This window comes from Mytilus edulis, chromosome 10, assembly GCF_963676685.1.
Source record: "Mytilus edulis chromosome 10, xbMytEdul2.2, whole genome shotgun sequence".
In the NCBI taxonomy this organism is placed as follows: domain Eukaryota; kingdom Metazoa; phylum Mollusca; class Bivalvia; order Mytilida; family Mytilidae; genus Mytilus; species Mytilus edulis.
Genome location: NC_092353.1, coordinates 53,544,194 through 53,568,420, shown reverse-complemented (window position 1 = coordinate 53,568,420; position 24,227 = coordinate 53,544,194). Strand labels below are relative to the sequence as shown.

The 24,227-nt window shown below is 31.5% G+C and overlaps 1 protein-coding gene across 1 annotated transcript; it reads left to right on the top strand.

The window, feature by feature from the left end:
• Positions 1–266: 266 nt before the first annotated feature.
• LOC139492835 (uncharacterized) lies at positions 267–24,019 on the top strand. Its single transcript, XM_071280987.1, has 4 exons — positions 267–297; positions 16,596–16,652; positions 20,325–21,195; positions 22,865–24,019. Exons 1-4 carry the CDS (start codon positions 267–269, stop codon positions 22,875–22,877), a joined length of 972 nt encoding a protein of 323 aa, XP_071137088.1. The 3' UTR covers positions 22,878–24,019.
• The last annotated feature ends 208 nt before the right edge of the window (positions 24,020–24,227 follow it).

Below are 24,227 nucleotides of genomic sequence, written 5' to 3'. Positions count from 1 at the left end.
CATAATGTATATCGCAACACACTTGCTATTTTACCAGATTGTCAAATTTCACGTTCAAAGACGTTGTACTTGCCTTTATAATCTTCATTCGCTTGTCTATATGTAGGGGAGCAAACGTTGCGGTGTTATTTATCATTTAAAAAAACATCATTTTTTAGACTTGTGTTTTAAATTTGAAAATTTAACTGTCTCGAATGAATAAATATCGTATCACACTTGATCCAGTGGTGGAATCTTTATTTTTGTTTAACTCGTTTTAGGTTATAATGGCGGAAAGTGTTAAAGGTAGTGATTTCGGTAAGTGAATTTAATGATTAACATAGAAATATACAATAATTGAATATGGAAACATCATGTACTAAAACAATTTAAACAGTTTTGTTAAACTAATTATCGTATGTATATTATTATCCATTGTATAGCCTATCCACTGTATTAGTACTCTGAAAAAGCACATATGTGTTTGATCTTTAAAAGTTTTTTTTTTTTTTTTTTTTTTTTTGCAGTCAGTACATTGAACTAGATTTAACATTTTTAAGCAAAGAAACAGTCTATTTTATAGAGGGATTGATTGGATATTGACTCCTGAATGGACCAAAACCACCAAAATGGCATGTCCCTAGACCGCCTGTTCAACATTCATACTAAAATATTGTAAAAAAATGTAGAAATAAATGTTATTTTTACTTAATATAAGTTCTTCAATAATTCCAAAGTATGTTTAGAGCCAACATATTTACAAAACAGCTTTTAACATAGGATTTTTAATTTCAGAAGGTATGTCCCAGACAAAATGTCTACTAAAAGAAGTCAATAAAATTTGCTAACACAGTTAAATAAAATCAATGTTATTTTGTTTGCAAAAGATATTAGGGGCTTAAAAAAAAGTGAAGCTTTTGTAACAGCAGTTAAATTGTTGCTTTGAAAATTTGAGCACACCAAATGGACCAGAGTGATACCGTATTTTTGTTAATGTCCACTACGAAATGGATCAAATCTCATTCAGTATCTAGTTTTAAAATTGTGAAAAAATATCAGTGTACAGCTTAATGCATGCTTCGATGAATACAATCAGTCTTGGGAGAAAAACGTTTCGTAGTTGACACAAACACTACCATGCAGTCTTTTTTTAACTCTTTTTTTCAATTAAATTCGTGCAAAACAAATAACAAGGGTCAGTTTCATGTAATTTTTAGTATGTTTTTATTAACAGAGAATAGGGTTGGTGTCAACTACGAAACTTTTATTCCACTACGAAACAGTTTTGTCAACTACGAAACAGTTTGAATAGACTTATTAAGAAGGGATATAATTACGATACTGTTGTCAAGTCATTAAAGATTGCATATTTTGGCGTTAATATTGAGTCACTGATAAGGTCTTTGCATCGGAACTAAACACATTTATTCTAAAAACAGTTGTTGGCATGACACGGGTTATGTTCTTCTCATATATGTTATGATGGTATGATACTAAACCCCTAACGGGAAAGATTGTGCCTGATGTTCATATGATGAAATCATAATCTTTCAGTCAGTTTAATTGAAGTCTGGAGCTGGCATGTCAGTTAACTGCTAGTAGTCTGTTGTTATTTATGTATTATTGTCATTTTGTTTATTTTCTTTGGTTACATCTTCTGACATCAGACTCGGACTTCTCTTGAACTGAATTTTAATGTGCGTATTGTTATGCGTTTGCTTTTCTACATTGGTTAGAGGTATAGGGGGAGGGTTGAGATCTCACAAACATGTTTAACCCCGCCGTATTTTTGCGCCTGTCCCAATTCAGGAGCCTCTGGCCTTTGTTAGTCTTGTATTATTTTAATTTTAGTTTCTTGTGTACAATATGGAAATTAGTATGGCGTTCATTGTCACTGGACTAGTATATATTTGTTTAGGGGCCAGCTGAAGGACGCCTCCGGGTGCGGGAATTTCTCGCTACATTGAAGATCTGTTGGTGACCCTCTGCTGTTGTTTTTTATTTGGTCGGGTTGTTGTCTCTTTGACACATTCCCCATTTCCATTCTCAATTTTATTTTTTACAGAGTTTGGCATTAGTGCCGTGTGGAGGCAGTAGAGTGCCTCCCCGTGCTTCAGGGTTATGTTCTAATAATATACAAGATTATGGAGTGTGGTTCCGAGCGAGAACTGCTCTAGTTCATTACTTTAGGAATATTTATCAAAAAGTATTTTCAATATTCAGCCCCATTCTACTATTTAGTCAGCCATCAGTCCTACCCTGATAATCCCTATCTTTTTCGGGTAATTTATACTGATAGCGTTTGACATTTTTAGCCGAACAAATTTATCCATTTTATATAACTTAAATTATTGTATGCTGGTTCATATTCTGGATGCCAATCTTTGCTCCTTTATTATAATATTCACTAACAAAACAATTATGAAGCTTAGAAATGGAAAATTACTAAATACTAAACTTGTTCAAAGGGTATCTACACGTCTCAATCTTCAAAATCGGTTATCTAAAAATACTACCATCGCTAACATTTTTAACAATAAAAATCGTGGTTACCCTTCTATCGATAAGTGTCATGCCAAAAAATGACTTACATGTCCCCGTCTTTCCACCAACAATACGGTAAGGTCCACGTTTAATGGTCGCACATTCTTTAAATTTTGAAACTGATATAACTTGAAAAACAAACAGTATTATTTATTTACTCACATGAAACAAACCGGGGTGTGGTATTCAGTACGTCGGAGAAACAGGACGATATTTATCTAAACGCACTCAAGAACATCTGTATCGTTTTAAAAGACCCAATAAATTCAAAAGTGTCATTTACCAACACCTTAAGAAGCACAACCATCCTTTTAAATATTTATCAGTTCAACCTTTAGAAGTAGTAAATAAGCAGCCTGGTGAATCGCATTCAAAGTTTGTACGATCACGTAAAATAATTGAATTAAATTGGATTAAAAAATTACAGACAGTTTACCCTCTCGGTCTAAATGATAATATCACGGGAATTGGTAATATATCTAGAACCAATTCCGTTAACATTTTGGATATAGTTTCTAAAACTGTTCGTAAAAAACCTTCTCACGGTCGTAGAACAAATCGCAATCAAAGAAAATTTCGGGCCAATCATACCAATATTTCGGACCATATTTCTATTTCAAAAAACAACGGCAGACCATTATCTGTTAAGAAAACTCTGTTCGTTACCGGTTAATAAGTTAAATCAAATTTTGGAGGATTGCAAAACAATTTCATATAGCAGTCCTAAGTATGAAATTGTTCAAATTATTATGGCATATTGTTATTCTAAATTATTTCCCAAAATTGATCGCCCTGAAGATCATAAAAAACATTTTATTAAAATTAAGTATGTCAATAAAGGCTTTGATTTTGTAAATATTGCCGGTATATTTAACGACCATTCTGTTAAAGAACAAATTCCTGGATATTTTGACAATACTGAGCTTCCTCTTATTTGTTATATTTACAAATAATCTACCCGGAAATTTGTGTTTAATTATAGTCAATTATGTAAAGATGTTAATATCATTGAAAATACACCTACTTCATGTAATTGCAGTAATTCCGAATATATTTATGGACCCATTTCCCATGTTATAACAGGAGATCTTAACATCGTTAAAGACCGAGAGTTAAAATCATTCCTCAGTTAAGGACCTAAATATCGTCCCCCGTCTATTATTAATTGGAATGAGTGTCTTAATATTATCCACGACTCACTCCATACTTACTGTATGAAATGGATAAAACGGGAAAAAGCTGACAAAAAATCTTTGGACTCTTTTTTTTTAATTCAGTAATGAAGATAGTTGATATACGTATTCAACACTTTAAAGAACATTATACTATTAACAATAACCACAATAAACCTATTTCTCGTATCAAACATAAACTAAAAGAACTAGCCAAGGAATTTGTTTTTGTCCCGGCCGATAAAGCTGCTAATAATATTATTATTGTTTGACGTAAATTTTACGTTGAGGTTCTGAAAAAGGAAATCACCAATTCACCAACATTCCAACTGACTCCATTTTCAGAAAACGAAATCTGTAGCAAACATAAACTTTTAGCCACCGCTTTACAAGCAGAGCCAAATACAACGAAAGTCCCAACTATGTATTGGCTTCCGAAGCTACACAAAACCCCTTACAAATATAGATTTATTTCGTCTTCAAGCCATTGTTCAACTACTAAATTGTCTATTCTTCTTACCAGCACACTTGGTACAATTAAAAACCTGATAATAAATTGTTCAAATAAGGCCTTCGAAAATAGTGGAATAAATTACTTTTGGAGTGTCAAGAACTCGTTGGAAGTACTTGATAAATTGCATGCTTATATTGGTGATTTTGAATCTGTTCAAAGTTTTGATTTTTCTACCCTGTATACAACATTGCCTCACATTCTCATTAAGAAAAAAATCACACACCTAATTAAATGGGCATTCAAAAAATCAGAATGTGAATATATATGTTCAAACTCTTTTAGGTCATTTTTTAGTAGCAATAAACAAAAAAACTATGTTAATTGGACATGCTTCGATACTATATATGCCCTTGAATTTTTACTAGATAACATTTTTGTTCGCTTTTGGGATTCCGTATATCGTCAGATTATCGGAATTACAATGGGGACTAACTGTGCACCACTTATTGCGGACCTGTTTTTGTATTGTTATGAGTTACAATTTATGACAAAAATAAGCAAAGACCCATCGAAACAACATCTGATAAATAAATTTAATAATACTTTTAGATATTTGGATGATATTTTGGCTCTCAATAATGACGACTTCAGTATGTATATTAATGAAATTTATCCTGTTGACATTACTTTAAATAAACCTAATACTAACAATGACCACTGCCCTTTTCTCGATCTTGATATCTATATCACTAATGGAAAGCTGAATACTAAAATTTATGATAAAAGGGATGATTTTTCATTTCCTATCGTTAATTATCCGTTTTTAGATGGCGACGTTCCCTTGTCACCATCTTACGGTGTTTATATATCTCAACTTGTACGATTCGCTCGTGTATGTAACAATGTTTTAGATTTTAACGAGCGAAATTTATGTATTACTGAAAAATTATTACACCAGGGTTTTCGATATCACAAACTAGTCAAAACATTTACTAAATTTTATCATCGGTATAAAGACATCATTCGTAAATATAGCTCAACATGCAGACTTCTAATACGTTCAGGTATTTCACATTCAATTTTTTATGGAAATGTTCTTTTTAAAGCACAAAGGTGTCAGTATTCACCTCAGAAACTTACAAAACCTTTGAATAGACTTATTAAGAAGGGATATAATTACGATACTGTTGTCAAGTCATTAAAGATTGCATATGTTTTTTTTTTTTTTCATTTTAGTTCGTTTTTGTAAAGATTTTTTTCAAAAACGAACTAAAATGAAAAAAAAAAAAAAAAACAATATTCCTCATGCGCATTTCATTATTGTCCATGCACTATGAATAGCATACAATCATGCGTGTCCCATATGGACGTTTTTGCAATAAAAGCGTGACTTTCAGACCTAAAAAAATGGAAAATCAACTTGTCAAATTTTTATTTCAAAAGTTAATTTGAATACCTCTATTATAGACCTGTTTGTAAACAAAACGTGCAATCTTACATACTCTTTAAAATGATATTATTTTCATAATTTGTGTACTATTTCGTAGGGGACATTTGTCCACTACAAAAGTGCTTCCAAACACACATCTTATTGCAATTTTAAATGTCTCCCATAAACATTCCAGTTTGTTTACTTGATATAGCAGAAAAATCTCATTTTTTTCTTAATTGGAGAATCGATAAATCGATTTTTTATCGATAACGATTAGACAGTACTTCACATATGAAGGTACAACTCATGTTACATAGTGGACATTTTGATGCGTTTCGTAGTTGATAAAACTGTTTCGTAGTTGACAATAAAATTGAGAATGGAAATGGGGAATGTGTCAAAGAGACAACAACCCGACCAAATAAAAAACAACAGCAGAGGGTCACCAACAGATCTTCAATGTAGCGAGAAATTCCCGCACCCGGAGGCGTCCTTCAGCTGGCCCCTTAACAAATATATACTAGTCCAGTGATAATGAACGCCATACTAATTTCCATATAGTACACAAGAAACTAAAATTAAAATAATACAAGACTAACAAAGGCCAGAGGCTCCTGACTTGGGACAGGCGCAAAAATGCGGCAGGGTTAAACATGTTTGTGAGATCTCAACCCTCCCCTTATACCTCTAACCAATGTAGAAAAGCAAACGCATAACAATACGCACATTAAATTTCAGTTCAAGAGAAGTCCGAGTCTGATGTCAGAAGATGTAACCAAAGAAAATAAACAAAATGACAATAATACATAAATAACAACAGACTACTAGCAGTTAACTGACATGCCAGCTCCAGACTTCAATTAAACTGACTGAAAGATTATGATTTCATCATATGAACATCAGGCACAATCCTTCCCGTTAGGGGTTTAGTATCATACCATCATAACATATATGAGAAGAACATAACCCGTGTCATGCCAACAACTGTTTTTAGAATAAATGTGTTTAGTTCCGATGCAAAGACCTTATCAGTGACTCAATATTAACGCCAAAATATGCAATCTTTAGTGACTTGACAACAGTATCGTAATTATATCCCTTCTTAATAAGTCTATTCAAAGGTTTTGTAAGTTTCTGAGGTGAATACTGACACCTTTGTGCTTTAAAAAGAACATTTCCATAAAAAATAAATGTGTTTAGTTCCGATGCAAAGACCTTATCAGTGACTCAATATTAACGCCAAAATATGCAATCTTTAATGACTTGACAACAGTATCGTAATTATATCCCTTCTTAATAAGTGGATAATATTACGACACTCATTCCAATTAATAATAGACGGGGGACGATATTTAGGTCCTTAACTGAGGAATGATTTTAACTCTCGGTCTTTAACGATGTTAAGATCTCCTGTTATAACATGGGAAATGGGTCCATAAATATATTCGGAATTACTGCAATTACATGAAGTAGGTGTATTTTCAATGATATTAACATCTTTACACAATTGACTATAATTAAACACAAATTTCCGGGTAGATTATTTGTAAATATAACAAATAAGAGGTAGCTCAGTATTGTCAAAATATCCAGGAATTTGTTCTTTAACAGAATGGTCGTTAAATATACCGGCAATATTTACAAAATCAAAGCCTTTATTGACATACTTAATTTTAATAAAATGTTTTTTATGATCTTCAGGGCGATCAATTTTGGGAAATAATTTAGAATAACAATATGCCATAATAATTTGAACAATTTCATACTTAGGACTGCTATATGAAATTGTTTTGCAATCCTAAAATATCATAGATAACTTTGAATGGTGCAAACCGTGTATAATTCCTATACAAAACAAGAATGATGTTTATTTATGGTAAATGAGGGGATGATGTTTATTTATGGTAAATGAGGGGATGATGAATGGAGCATGGGGAAATTGTGTAGTATTGGCGGGCAGTAAGCATCATTTCTCAGGATGTGACAAGTTCACGTTAAACTCATTGATGTATTGATGAATTGTTCTTCAAAAAGTCCAAGTATGTCATAAAATTCAGGTCCAGAAAAACAAATCAGGCATACTTTATAATATTGTCTACTCTTAAAATGAAAGTGGATTACTACACATAGTCAAGATAAAGGGCGTTTTTGATTTTTATGTATTATATGAAATCATATGTAGTCAATGTAAGACTGCAACTTATGACAGGTTGTTAGGCGCTTTAGAAAACTCTTTTTTAATTGTTCTTCGATAAACTTTTTAACACTATTAACGATTTAAATTTAACTGCACCAGCTGGACCTTTTGATAATGAATGTCTCTTCGACGATGCTCCTGGTCACAATATTATAATCAATACCTACTTACACATTTCAAGAGAAAATAAAACACACAAAAGTATATAGTGAAAGCCTTGAAAGGGGTGTTACTTTGCGTGATGGAGATGTATTCCTTTATAACAATTAGAACTATTTCTTCATTCACTGCACAAGATATTCAACTAACATAACTGTACTTACAAACAGCAATAAATTGTAGGGTCTACTAAGTGCTCCTTTAAACTACTTTCAAAGCTATTACCATCTACATTGCATTTGCAATCACTGTCGGTCCTTAAGGTTTATGCGAAAATACCAACCCTTAGGAATAAAACAATTAAAACATATTTACGTGCACACATACCCTAAGTCTATTTTCTTTTGCAATAGTCTTAAACATTGACTTCTATTTACTATTTACTATTTACAATAGTAAAGACAATAAAGACAATAACAATCAAAACCAAGGAGTAAACAAAGACTCACAAAACCAAAGGACATTTACATCAACAGTTATAAATAATAATGAAGAAACAACACGACCTCCACTAAAAACCGGGAGTGAAATTAGGTGCTCCGGAAGGGTAAGTATTACCTGCACCGTATACGGCACCCGTCGTGTTATTTCTTTGTTCGGTAATGATGGAAGGTTGTAATGACTGAGGAAAATCATTCTCATCTGAAACAGGATAGGAGGAACTAGTCATACCAGATTTACATATAGTGTATTAATAGAAAGATAAAACAAAATCTGCAAAAATAGAAGACAAAATAATTGAAAACATAATAATTCTGAGTGGAGTATGTGTTTTACCACAAACAATCTGCTTTTCTATGGAATCTTATTGTGCTCCTTTTCTTGTAAATTCATCTCATGAAGAAGGAACAGAAAGCAGCTTTTTTCTGGATCCTCAGATTTCGCTATTAAGTTGATGTAATCCTATAAAATAGCCAAGGAAATATATTGAATGTAGTTATCCCCTTGCACTTTAAAGTATACGATATATGTGACTGATAAATTGGCATTAATAAAAGAATTTTCTATTGATCGTTGGTAAGGTCGGCTGAAATCAAATATTGTACACAAAAACTATGATACATTGTATCGACAACCAAAAAAGGCATGCATATACAGTATCTACCTCATATGTTATATTCCAAAGCCTAATTATCCGTTAATGATTTCCCTGACAGAGGGTTGCTGCTAAACAAATATTTATGGAATCAAGGGTGCTATTGATTAAGCTGATGTGCATTCTCCGAATCTTTGTAAACACCACTACGAGTGTGTACATAGGGCATGTTTGTTTTAAAGATGACACCACATTATGACATCAATTTCTAAATTCTGTTATCAGAATGAAACTTTTCACACGACAGTTTCACACCTGCATTATAAACAGGACGGCTGCCAAATGGAGAGCAAGAACTGTTTATCCGTTTCCGCTTATTGTCATGGTTTTGTCATTTCTATTCAAATAATAAGTTTTAAATGTCCCATTGGTTAAAGCTTTTTCTTTTTTCACGCACTGTATAAGTACTTTAAAAGATTGTCAGCATATTTTGCATCTATGCTCTTCAAGATAAGGGCTATCATAAAGCATGTATCCTTTTAATGACCTACGCTTACCAAAAAAAACCCACAAACTGAAGGAATCGCATAAACTCAAAAAGAGACGAGAAAAGATGTGCCAGCAGAGAAAATTTATGTCGAACAACATAATCTTACATTGAAAAAAATTGATATAATTGCGTAAGGTTATTAAGGGAGTTCGCTACTCAGTTTCAAAATAATAAACTTTTCAGAACACTAGTTTATATTGATAGGAAATTAATACAGGAATGAAAAGAGCAAATAAAAATGTATAGATCAAAGTGCTTGTTTTCGAGATATTAGCCATTGAAATTTTGGCTGGAAAATATTCTCTCTTGGCTTTTCATAGCTTTATCATTGACAAATTTAAGTTCTCAAAAACTATTAAAAAATAATTAGACTTTTACAGATGGCTTATCATTATGCATGTACAAGATTTATAAAAAGAAATTGGGGCCAATGGGCAAATTTCTTAAGTCATTCAAATGGATAAAACCAGAGGATTATGAAAATCTGACTAAAATCCAAAAACATAGCTCAGTATTGTCAAAATATCCAGGAATTTGTTCTTTAACAGAATGGTCGTTAAATATACCGGCAATATTTACAAAATCAAAGCCTTTATTGACATACTTAATTTTAATAAAATGTTTTTTATGATCTTCAGGGCGATCAATTTTGGGAAATAATTTAGAATAACAATATGCCATAATAATTTGAACAATTTCATACTTAGGACTGCTATATGAAATTGTTTTGCAATCCTAAAATATCATAGATAACTTTGAATGGTGCAAACCGTGTATAATTCCTATACAAAACAAGAATGATGCTTATTTATGGTAAATGAGGGGATGATGAATGGAGCATGGGGAAATTGTGTAGTATTGGCGGGCAGTAAGCATCATTTCTCAGGATGTGACAAGTTCACGTTAAACTCATTGATGTATTGATGAATTGTTCTTCAAAAAGTCCAAGTATGTCATAAAATTCAGGTCCAGAAAAACAAATCAGGCATACTTTATAATATTGTCTACTCTTAAAATGAAAGTGGATTACTACACATAGTCAAGATAAAGGGCGTTTTTGATTTTTATGTATTATATGAAATCATATGTAGTCAATGTAAGACTGCAACTTATGACAGGTTGTTAGGCGCTTTAGAAAACTCTTTTTTAATTGTTCTTCGATAAACTTTTTAACACTATTAACGATTTAAATTTAACTGCACCAGCTGGACCTTTTGATAATGAATGTCTCTTCGACGATGCTCCTGGTCACAATATTATAATCAATACCTACTTACACATTTCAAGAGAAAATAAAACACACAAAAGTATATAGTGAAAGCCTTGAAAGGGGTGTTACTTTGCGTGATGGAGATGTATTCCTTTATAACAATTAGAACTATTTCTTCATTCACTGCACAAGATATTCAACTAACATAACTGTACTTACAAACAGCAATAAATTGTAGGGTCTACTAAGTGCTCCTTTAAACTACTTTCAAAGCTATTACCATCTACATTGCATTTGCAATCACTGTCGGTCCTTAAGGTTTATGCGAAAATACCAACCCTTAGGAATAAAACAATTAAAACATATTTACGTGCACACATACCCTAAGTCTATTTTCTTTTGCAATAGTCTTAAACATTGACTTCTATTTACTATTTACTATTTACAATAGTAAAGACAATAAAGACAATAACAATCAAAACCAAGGAGTAAACAAAGACTCACAAAACCAAAGGACATTTACATCAACAGTTATAAATAATAATGAAGAAACAACACGACCTCCACTAAAAACCGGGAGTGAAATTAGGTGCTCCGGAAGGGTAAGTATTACCTGCACCGTATACGGCACCCGTCGTGTTATTTCTTTGTTCGGTAATGATGGAAGGTTGTAATGACTGAGGAAAATCATTCTCATCTGAAACAGGATAGGAGGAACTAGTCATACCAGATTTACATATAGTGTATTAATAGAAAGATAAAACAAAATCTGCAAAAATAGAAGACAAAATAATTGAAAACATAATAATTCTGAGTGGAGTATGTGTTTTACCACAAACAATCTGCTTTTCTATGGAATCTTATTGTGCTCCTTTTCTTGTAAATTCATCTCATGAAGAAGGAACAGAAAGCAGCTTTTTTCTGGATCCTCAGATTTCGCTATTAAGTTGATGTAATCCTATAAAATAGCCAAGGAAATATACAGTTGGGTGCAGACCAAGCATTACATAGAGTAAACGCAAGTTAACACCGCGTGCACATATTTCGTTAGTTAACTTCACATCTCCCGTTTACTAGTAAACGCACGTTTACTATAATTACGTTAACGTGGTCGAAATGGAAATTTCTAATGTCTACCCTAGTAAACGGACGTTTACTATGTTTCCGTTTAGTCAGTAGTAAACGGGCGTTTACTTCAGAATTTTTGAAATTTATTTTTACGTGCACTTAAAACTAAACGGGCGTTTACTACAGATTTTGCAAGTGTATTTTTACGTGCACTTGAAAGTAAACGCACGTTTACTTTTCGCGTTAACTGATTGAGTAAATTTAGAAATAAACTTCAAGTTCATTTGCACATTTATTTTATAAAAACGACCTTTAGTCTGAATATTTTACGTATATGTGTTTCAAACCAGAACAATTCAAAAACTCTTTTAATTCGAAATATTAAATTACACAAATTCACTTTGATTAAGTCCATTAACTGATTGGCAGATTTTCTATATTTTCTTTTCAAAAGTTACATGTGCAAACATCGATACGGAAAGAAAGGTTATCCGAGACATCGGGAGAATATTTTTATATGATGGGATATAAACATCATGGTTTACGTTGTTTCGTTCCCCGTTTATTATTGTCTCTTTGCATTCCTAACTATAACTCGGTGCATTTAATACATTATTTTTAATCGAAATTCACCTTTTTTGCCTTGGATTAACATGATAAGATTCTGTTTTGACAAATGATAAAAACCGTAAATTGTACAGTGTATTGAAAGGGATATCAATACAGTGTAATATAAGTATGTACATTTGTACCGAGATCAATTTAAATGTTCAAATATTGCTATCTTTACATGGATATATAACTAATTTACTATGCAGCTATATATATATTCAATATTTTGAATAAAAAAATGACATGCTGGCACTCTAAATTGATGCAAACAAATTTTTTAGTCATAATATTCAAATATTGCTACCTTTTTAATTATACAATCAATCCTTACATGAAAATATAACTCATTTACTATGCGGCTATATAGATTTACATAATAGAATGCTATGGTCAGTTTTGGTTGTAGCAGACAAATAATTTTATTATTATATGAGTCAGTCTGAGGTATGAAAACTACTGAATTTTGTTTACGATTCAATATTTTGAATAAAAAAAGGACATACTGGCGCTCTAAATTGATGCGAACAAAATTTTTTAGTCATAATATTCAAATATTGCTACCTTTTTTAATATACGATCAATCCTTACATCAAAATATAACTCATTTACTATGCGGCTATATAGATTTACATAATAAAATGCTTATATGGTCAGTTTTGATTGTTGCGGACAAATGATTTTATTATATGAGTCAGTCAGAGGTGTGAAAACTACGGAATTTTGTTTACGACTCAATATTTTGAATAAAAAAGGACATGCTGGCACTCTTAATTGATGCAAACAAAATATATAAGTCATAATATTTAAATATTGCTACCTTTTTTATTATACAATCAATTCTTACATGAAAATATAACTCATTTACTATGCGGCTATATAGATTTATATAATAAAATGCTTATATGGTCAGTTTTGGTTGTAGCGGACAAATGATTTTATTATATGAGTCAGTCAGAGGTATGAAAACTACGGAATTTTGTTTACGATTCAATATTTTGAATAAAAAAAGGACATGCTGGCACTCTAAATTGATGCGAACAATTGTTTTAGTCATAATAGTCAAATGTTGCTACCTATTTTATTATACAATCAATCCTTACATGAAAATATAACTCATTTACTATGTGGCTATATAGATTTACATAATAAAATGCTTATAAGGTCAGTTTTGGTTGTTGCGGACAAATAATTTTATTATATGAGTCAGTCTGAGATATGAAAACTATTGAATTTTGTTTACGATTCCATATTTTGAATAAAAAAAGGACATGCTGGCACTCTTAATTGATGCAAACAAAATATTTAAGTCATAATATTTAAATATTGCTACCTATTTTATTATACAATCAATCCTTACATGAAAATATAACTCATTTACTATGTGGCTATATAGATTTACATAATAAAATGCTTATATGGTCAGTTTTGGTTGTTGCGGACAAATGATTTTATTATATGAGTCAGTCAGAGGTATGAAAACTACTGAATTTTGTTTACGATTCAATATTTTGAATAAAAAAAGGACATGCTGGCACTCTAAATTGATGCGAACAATTTTTTTTAGTCATAACATTCAAATATTACTACCTATTTTATTAAACAATCAATCCTTACATGAAAATATAACTCATTTACTATGCGACTATATAGATTTACATAATAAAATGCTTATATGGTCAGTTTTGGTTGTTGCGGACAAATAATTTTATTATATGAGTCAGTCTGAGGTATTAAAACTACTGAATTTTGTTTACGATTCAATATTTTGAATAAAAAAAGGACATGCTGGCACTCTTAAATGATGCAAACAAAATATTTAAGTCATAATATTCAAATATTGCTACCTATTTTATTATACAATCAATCCTTACATCAAAATATAACTCATTTACTATGCTGCTATATAGATTTACTTTATTAAATGCTTATATGGTCAGTTTTTGTTGTTGCGGACAAATAATTTTATTATATGAGTCTGTCTGAGATATGAAAACTATTGAATTTTGTTTACGATTCAATATTTTGACTAAACAAAGGACATGCTGGCACTCTAAATTGATGCAAACAAAAATTTTTTTTGATGTTCCTTATCATTTCATATTTTAGGTCAGTGTATCCAGGTTACGATGACAATCTGCGTTAACGGGCGTTTACTACAAACAGTAAACGCGCGTTTACTTATTACGAAAATAGAAGACGTGCATTTTCCCACGTTAACGCGGAGGTAAACGGGAAAGTAAACGCCCGTTTACTCTTTACAAAATTAGAAGACGCGCCGTTTTTGCGTTAACGCGGAGGTAAACGCGAAAGTAAACGCCCGTTTACTTTTAATGTCTACTGCAATTTCGGAGTTAACGCACAGTTAACTCGGCGTTTACATGAAGTGCACGCGAGTAAACGCCGCGTTAACTTTTTCGGCCCGTCTACATGTAATGCTTGGTCTGCACCCAACTGTATTGAATGTAGTTATCCCCTTGCACTTTAAAGTATACGATATATGTGACTGATAAATTGGCATTAATAAAAGAATTTTCTATTGATCGTTGGTAAGGTCGGCTGAAATCAAATATTGTACACAAAAACTATGATACATTGTATCGACAACCAAAAAAGGCATGCATATACAGTATCTACCTCATATGTTATATTCCAAAGCCTAATTATCCGTTAATGATTTCCCTGACAGAGGGTTGCTGCTAAACAAATATTTATGGAATCAAGGGTGCTATTGATTAAGCTGATGTGCACTCTCCGAATCTTTGTAAACACCACTACGAGTGTGTACATAGGGCATGTTTGTTTTAAAGATGACACCACATTATGACATCAATTTCTAAATTCTGTTATCAGAATGAAACTTTTCACACGACAGTTTCACACCTGCATTATAAACAGGACGGCTGCCAAATGGAGAGCAAGAACTGTTTATCCGTTTCCGCTTATTGTCATGGTTTTGTCATTTCTATTCAAATAATAAGTTTTAAATGTCCCATTGGTTAAAGCTTCTTCTTTTTTCACGCACTGGATAAGTACTTTAAAAGATTGTCAGCATATTTTGCATCTATGCTCTTCAAGATAAGGGCTATCATAAAGCATGTATCCTTTTAATGACCTACGCTTACCAAAAAAAAACCACAAACTAAAGGAATCGCATAAACTCAAAAAGAGACGAGAAAAGATGTGCCAGCAGAGAAAATGAATGTCGAACAGCATATTCTTACATTGAAAAAAATTGATATAATTGCGTAAGGTTATTAAGGGAGTTCGCTACTCAGTTTCAAAATAATAAACTTTTCAGAACACTAGTTTATATTGATAGGAAATTAATACAGGAATGAAAAGAGCAAATAAAAATGTATAGATCAAAGTGCTTGTTTTCGAGATATTAGCCATTGAAATTTTGGCTGGAAAATATTCTCTCTTGGCTTTTCATAGCTTTATCATTGACAAATTTAAGTTCTCAAAAACTATTAAAAAATAATTAGACTTTTACAGATGGCTTATCATTATGCATGTACAAGATTTATAAAAAGAAATTGGGGCCAATGGGCAAATTTCTTAAGTCATTCAAATGGATAAAACCAGAGGATTATGAAAATCTGACTAAAATCCAAAAACATGACAGGCGAAATTCCTTAAGAAGAGCTGTTATGTGTGTCGAGGACACGTCATTTTTTCAAATATTTACCCATATACTTTTTTATCTCAATTTCAATGTTGACCAAATATATTATATTTTAGTTATAAAAGAAATTGAAGCACAGTACTGTTAGTCATTCTACAATCAATTTGCAACGCCCATGTTTAAACCCAATACAAGCTTAATATTTTGTACATTTATGCATCTCATACATTTTTTAACCTTTCTTCTTAATGAACAGTAGAATATAATTTCAACCTGATGTGGGCGACGAATGATTCACAAAAAGACATTATGAATGGTTCTACGTGTATATCTATTTGATTTGAACTAATTAAAATTTAGTTTTCATGGCATTTAAATGTGTTGTCTTGTGGCTAAATGACTCCTCGTTCCCTACTTTCAACATCTTTCAGGTTCTTTTCCATAAGAAGGGTGACCAATCTTTGTGTTTTATTCAATTTTAGTGTAAGACTTTTTTATATTTGACTTATGGAAAATATGGCACTTACGTTATCAAAGGCTCTTTTTTATAATTTCAGTGAGCATAAAACGTGATTTAGGACAAGCTTTGCCATTAATACAGGTACCAGGTAAAGGTAGGTACATATTTGTGTTATAAAAAATGTTCTTGCGAAATTCACTCTTTTGCATAATTCTTTACATTTCATCAATTTTCCGAATTTATTTGTTATTAGAAAGAATAAAAATCTTGGTTTTTGACAAACAAATTGTGCAGTGAACATTTTTTTATTGTTTTTTTTTTTTGGTACTTTTAAGAATATTTTATCATTGGCTCTTACCAGAAAGGAGAAGATATAAATATGGCGAAAGGACAATAACAAATCATTGCTTTATGGTTGGTTGGTGATTTATATATATATATTTATACTTATACCCATATTTAGATCTATTTTCATTTATAAGGTTATGCTACGCGTAACTATGCAATCCAAGATAATAGACCTGTAGCAACATAAATGGTCGATAGGTCAATATGATGTATACATAATGTGTGATGCCTCTAATGTGTTAATGTGGAATTAACAAGGGGAGCAAAAAGGGTCTTGTGGTTTTCTACAGGAAATATCTTATTGTGTGTGCTTTTGTTTTCGAAAGGGTTATAGAGATGCATAAGTCAATTCTGGTTTTTTTTTGTTACTTTTATCGATCTGTCAAGTTAAACCCTTTTCAACTGAATTTTAAAGTTTGTTCAATTGTTGATCTGTGACACCACTGTCCAAGATTAAAAAGAGGGTCTTTAACAAGTTTAACCCCGCTACATTACGTAGGTGCATGTCCCAATTCAGGAGTCTGTAATTCAGTGGTTGTCGTTTGTTGGTGTATATTATATTTGTCTTTCATTCATTGAACATTAATGAGGCTGTTAGTTTTCTTGTTTGAATTGTTTTACATATGTCATTTTGTGGTCTTTTATAGCTGTATGGATTTAACTCAGTGTTGAAGGCCGTACAATTACCTATAGTGGTTAAATATTGTGTCAATTGGTCTCTTGTGTAGAGTTGTCTTATTGACAGTAATACCACATCTTCTTAATTTTATATTAGAACGAATAAGCTGTTTCATCTAATTTAACACAAATGTGTATTAAAGACGTTCTTTCCATTAACAATGCGGACTTTTCTCATTTGACCCCATTAATAGTCATGAACTAGATATTTTAGACAACCCATACAAATCGTCATCTGCATAGTTTTTAGAAACATACCCTAAATTTGACTACAATTGTCATCTAATAATACCAGAGTCTATGCCAAACGAGATGATTTCAATTATGAAAATATGAAATGTCCTCATCTTAGCATCGATATACCAACTTCATCTGTCTATGAAGCATACATTTCTAAACTCATACGATCTTCATGCGGGCGTACCATTTGGATAGTCATGCGCTCCAGTTTCAAAGTCATGCACATTAGATTTTGATGGTCGTGAACACCATTTGAAAAGTCGTAAGCACGTGTTTAAAAGTCTTGCGCGCCAGTTTGAAAGTTTTGCATCCGTGTTCGAAAGTCGTGCGCACGAGTTTATAAACTGGTGCGTGCAAAATGTTATATCCGGCAAACGAACATATTTATATTTACATGACACTTAAGGGGCTCCTTCATTGTGCTTTACTATACAGGTTGTATAATCAACTACATATTTTTTTTTTCCTTTTCGCTGGAGTATTTGTTTGATTCGATTAGTGTGCTTGTTTGGTGTAGACCAAGGCTCCGTGTTGAAGCCCGTACTTTTACCTATAATGGTTTACTTTTACAATTTGTGAATTGGATGGACAGTTGTCTCATTGGCACTCATACCTCATCTTCTGATATTTATCGAACGTTTAATTTGGTTAAGCTGTGTTGTATGTCTCTGATAAATGGTGTTTGATGCCAGATATGGCGAATTTATTATGTTGATGTTGCTCCCATAAAATGGCAATACTACGGAACATGAAACAACTCTCAATGAAAACAACTCTCAAACAAGTAAGCGGATGTATAAGCAAGCAAGAAACCCAGATTTAACCAATCATTTGATAAGGAAATCATGTGTCAAGTCAGGAATATGACAGTTGCGTTTTAATTTTACGTTTTTAACAATATTTTTCTGGCAAATTTTACAAAAATCAGCAAGAATCTTAGTTTTACAGAAATGACTGCTTAAACATTTAATGGGCATCAGATGAAACAATTTTAACTTTTCAAACAAAATAAAAACTTATGCAAGGCAAACAGACACCCTTATAGTATCATAAGAATTCTAGTCGGAGTGGTATTATCAAAAGATCAAATTCAATGGCATCGAACATTATACATGTTATAGTTCTAATAAGAAACACAATTGATGATGAATAACTCATGTAAATCAAATCTGTTGATATACAGATTACAAGCATAAATATTCACTTGTTTAAAGAAGGTATCCAAGCGTACGTATAGCTAGAATGTTGGACCGTTTTTATAGATATTTTTTCCAATATTTTTCATAAAAATTGATTAAATAAGATTATTTATTGACGGAATATGTGTCTTCTCGATATTCACGATCAGTTACTAGATCGTTCACGATATGATCGCAATGCTTGACCACCGGTAGTTATTCTTTCATGATCATCTCTCTCGATAAACTGAATTAAAGCCGTTACCTTATTTCGTACATTCTTAGCTTTCAAATATTGGATAGACCGTTACTTTGAAAGTTGATCCATAAAACGCTTCAGATGAAGGAAAGTCATAACGTGTAATTTTCATTTTCTCTCTCAATGATAAAAAAAATCTAGATTTCTTACATTAAAGAATGATAGGAAAATGGCAAAACGGTTGAATCTCATCTTACGGATAATTACTAAAAAAATACCAATTTGATTGTTATCTTACAACAACAACATAAAAAAAAACAGAAACATTATTAGAGTCTCACCTCTCTAAAACATTTGATAGAAAAAAACAATATAATAATAACAAATCTATTTATAAAAGAGCCACTATAAAACAATTTATGAGAGACTGTAACACACACATTAAAGTACATTTATATTACATCTATAGCATATATCAATATATCTTAGCATAAAACACCAAAAAATATATAAAAAACCAAAACATTATTTTCACTTTTTCACGAGTATAAAATACACATTCTCTTAAATAAAAATGTAAAATAACAAACTTTGTCATCCTAAAACTAATTAAAACATTTTCCTCATTACTCAAATTACTAAACATCATTTGTATATTACATACACTGTTAACAAATATCGTGTAAATCTGCATAAACTGTACATTCTTATAAAACATTTTTTTTTTTATCTTCAATTATATTTAAATCATGTTTTCTACAGTTAAAACTAAACCTTTCATTTACATTTTTACCTTCATATCTGCCAGTTTCAATTTTATTCAGAGCAACATATGCTATAAATTTAGCATATGGACTTCTATATTTACCCAGCAAAGTAATACTAAGATATTTATCGATACAATAATTTAATTTGAATTACCTGTAAGTACGTATTTTACCGCTAGCTAGTTAAATTGAAAGCCTTTTATTAACAACCATATATAAATAGTTTGTTTTCGTGTCGGTTGTCATAGAAATCTAAAGATTGGGTAACATGACAAATCCGAAAATGTAAAAGTTTTTTTTATTACAAAATTGAACTCGATTCTCAGACTCATAATACTATGCAAAACACATTATTATTATTCATTATTATGATCGCACTAATAACACTACACTTATTAGATTATTCTTTAATTTAGCTGACGAGGAATTAAGAATTGTACTAGTTGGTAAGATTGGAGTCGGAAAGAGTTCTACAGGAAACATGATTCTCGGCTATAACGGATTTAAAGCAAAACGAAAATCAAATTCGGTGACAAAAAATACGAAGTCACTTCGAACAACAATAAACAATAGGTCAATATTAGTTATTGATACTCCAGGTTTGTATGCTTCCTCAAAAGAGAATAATCGTCAGAATGTACGGGATGAAATCAAAATCTGTACACAAATAGGAGCCCCTGGAATTCATGCAATTATTTTCATTTTGTCAGCTGCATTACGGTTTACTGAGGAAGACAAAAGTTGTTTTCAAGATTTTTTTGAAATATTTGGGAAAAAGTTTTACCAGTACGCTATTGTAGTTTTCACAGGCGCTGATATTTTGAAAGAAGAAAAAACAACTTTGAAAAAATATATTGGTTCTGACACTATTTTGAAATCATTTCTACAACAATGTGATAATAGAGTAGTAGCGTTTGATAATAAGAATCCATCCCCTCTGGACAAAGAAGGACAAAGGAATCATTTGGTAGACATTGTCCTCAAAATTAACGAATCGTTAAATACATACTACACGAATAAGAACTTTGAAGACGCTGAGAGGAGATTTCGTAAATACACTGAAAGAAGACTTCGTGAAGACACTGATAGGAGACTCCTAGAAATGGAAGCAGAGCAAATAGATCAAATCGAAAAGCTACATGATCAATATGAAGAAAAAAACGCTTTAGATATGGTCGAACTTGATATGAGGTATCATAAAAATTTAACAGAATTGAGAGACAAAATTAGACAAGAGATAGAAGAAGAAAACAAAAAGGAAAAAAAATCTAAAAAAACCGAACGATGGTGAGAACAATATATTATCTTGTTTCGTAATTTCTATTTTAGGATGGATTTTTTATTCGAACAATTTCTCAGATAGAAATACTATGTAATACTATGAACGATAGTCAAAATGAATCCTTTGCTTTTAGAAATTAGAATCTTAGTTTAGTTTTGAAATTATAATACTCGTCCGAAATTTTGTTTCTAAGTTAAAATTTAATCTTCAAAAAAGCAAACCCGAAGAATTGATTGTTAGCTCACCTTGCTCTTAGTGTCCGTTTTCGGCAATCGTCCGTCGTCGTCATGTGTTAACTTTATCTAAAATCTTATTTTCTGAATCTTCCTGTCCATATTATGCCCTAATTGGTCTCAATCATACTTACGGTATCTAGTTTAACAAAGGTATTCGATGACCCCGTCAATCACCCCTGATTTCCGCCGGTGCATAAAAAAGAACATGGTTGTAAAATGCAGTTTTGGCTTTAAGTAATTATATCTCTGAGCATTTTGGGCAAATCTGACAGGATTAAAATGTTCATTATGACAAGTTCTATTTGCCACATTAGACATTCCATGGTTTGTTAATTGCCCCTGAATTGGTTATATTTCAAGGACATTTGCAGGATTTTTTGTTGTTATTATCTTGAAAACATTTGTATTATGACAAAAGATATTTTTAAACTGTTCTCACAACAATTGTTCAGCAAACAGACATCTACAATTGATCTGCAGGATCAAAATTATCCAATGACCTAGAAGGAATAATTTCTCTTTAAAGTCAATTATTCACAACCTTTCGCGAATGTTTCGAAATGATGAGATCACAGATGATCTCAAAAACAAACTTGAATGAAATCAAAAAAAGATTTGCCCTCTGTGTTTATTTACTACGTTTTTTTACATAGATTTCTATGATTATGTTTGTATGTGCACATATATTGATAAACCAAATGTATTCAACTTTTCAACTGAAGTAAAATAAATTATTACCCTAAAAGTGGGACGAAAGATACCAGAGGGAGAGTCAAACTCATAGGTAAAAAATAAACAGGCAACGTCATGGCTAAAAATAAAAAGACCAACAGACACATAATAGTACAGAAGACACAACATAGAAAACTAAAGACTAAGCAACACGTACCCTACCAAAAACTAGGGGTGATCTCATGTGCTTTGAAAGGGTAAATGTTGTATTCAGTAATAAATAGGCAAATCGTGATTGATCGTATGAATGGCATGCATTGCCTCCTTTCACAATATGTCTGAACTTTGAACATAGAAAGTTGATAGTTAAATATTATAAGGTAAAGTACGCCGAAAATATAAAACCAAATTTAGCTGTTAATTCCGCGGTTGAAGGCCGTACGGTTCCTATATTTATTGCTTACATCCACTGAATGTGAATATTGATGGATAGCTGTCTCAATCGACAATCATACCTCATCTCCTTTTTTTGTCATACATATATGGGGTTTCTTTTTTCAGAAAAATAAGATATTATCGCAAATACAAAATCTAAAAAGGACTATTTTGATGAACCATACAGGTATAATCTTAAAAGAACCGAAACCAATGACATTTATTCAGTTGAATGTTGTTTGCGAAATTTGTTTTTAATTGAATTTGTATTCAGATTGGCATGCTACATAAAGAAAGGTTAAGATAATATATTTATATTTTTGTTTTTCAGCTCTGTTATGTAGAGGATGTTAACGAATTTAATGTACCATAACACAGATTCACGAACACAATTATTGATATAATGTTTTGTATCCTTCCCGAACATTGGCTGGATGTGTCATTCATTGTGTCAGAAAGACTTGTATTGATAATACTTAAAGTTGTAACAACTTTTCATGATACCACGTTTCTCATAAAAACGTTTCTGATTAACATTAGTTGTCCATTTGTTATATCATATTGTGTTTATAACTATTTGATATATAGAGAATAATACATGGCAAAATCCGTATCATATGTCGTATCATCCCGAGAAATCAATATCAGCCTAAGGGCCTTTATGCCAGAGGGATGATATATTTCAACAGAAGAGTATTATATTATATGAACTGTTTTCTGATCAACAGCACTGGGTTACCTTCAGTTCTACTTTTGTCTTGTTTAAAGGCCTTAAAAGAACTGCTCAATTACTTATACGAAGCACCTGGGTTACCTTACAATTTGCGTGCTGTTGTTTTAAAAATATTTTGTTTATTATTGTATTAATTTGTGTGTTTTGTATTTTTCATAGTTGCATTTAGTGTGCCAAAAAATATGAAAACTTGACGTTCGTGACGTCACATACAATATGAAAACTCGACGTTCGTGACGTCACATACCAAACAATGACGACATTCAAAAAAATTTCCTATTTTGAGGAAAATATTTCTTAAGCAAAAAAAACAAAAAAACTGACTTTATGTAAAATAAATTTTTTTTAAAAAGTAGGGCTGTGATAAAGGGTATGGGTGTGATAAAGGGTATGCGATAAAGGGTGCGCATCAAAGTTGCGCGATATGGATTAAACAGCAGGCTATTTATCACATATGCAAAACTACTGTATTTACTACTAAACATATGATAAAACATGTTTAAGATGTGGTTACAATTGTATTCAGTACCATCATGAACATTTGCATTATGTCATCTAATCTCTTTGTATATCTTCTTAAATGTTTATACATGTAGATACCAAGTAGACGTAAAATTCGTACATGTACATATCAACCTAATTCACCAGGATAGTAATATGAAATACTTTTAGTTATATTTATTTTTTCGTTAAGTTCTGGGGAAGTTGTTTGCGCTAGCCATAAATAATAAAATTGATAGAAGATTCCATAAAATCTCCTGCATTAGAATTTCATTATTATTTTTGTTTTCAACATTCAAATTTTCAACTGACTAACATCACCTAGTATTTTTTTTAGAAGTAAGTATACTATTTTTATCGAGTTAAAATACTTTATTCAATTAGTCGTACTTTTGATTTATTATTAAAAAACGTTGTAGTTCCTTTTTTTATTTACATTGTCGATGTTCATGGACAAATA

What these genes read in the sequence shown, in the direction of transcription:
- LOC139492835 (XM_071280987.1), top strand. Translation starts at nt 267, where the DNA reads ATGGCGGAAAGTGTTAAAGGTAGTGATTTCG. An exon ending in TGTTAAAGGTAGTGATTTCG is followed by an intron (nt 298 to 16,595) that starts GTAAGTGAATTT and finishes TTATAATTTCAG; the next exon opens with TGAGCATAAAACGTGATTTA. An exon ending in AATACAGGTACCAGGTAAAG is followed by an intron (nt 16,653 to 20,324) that starts GTAGGTACATAT and finishes TCTTTAATTTAG; the next exon opens with CTGACGAGGAATTAAGAATT.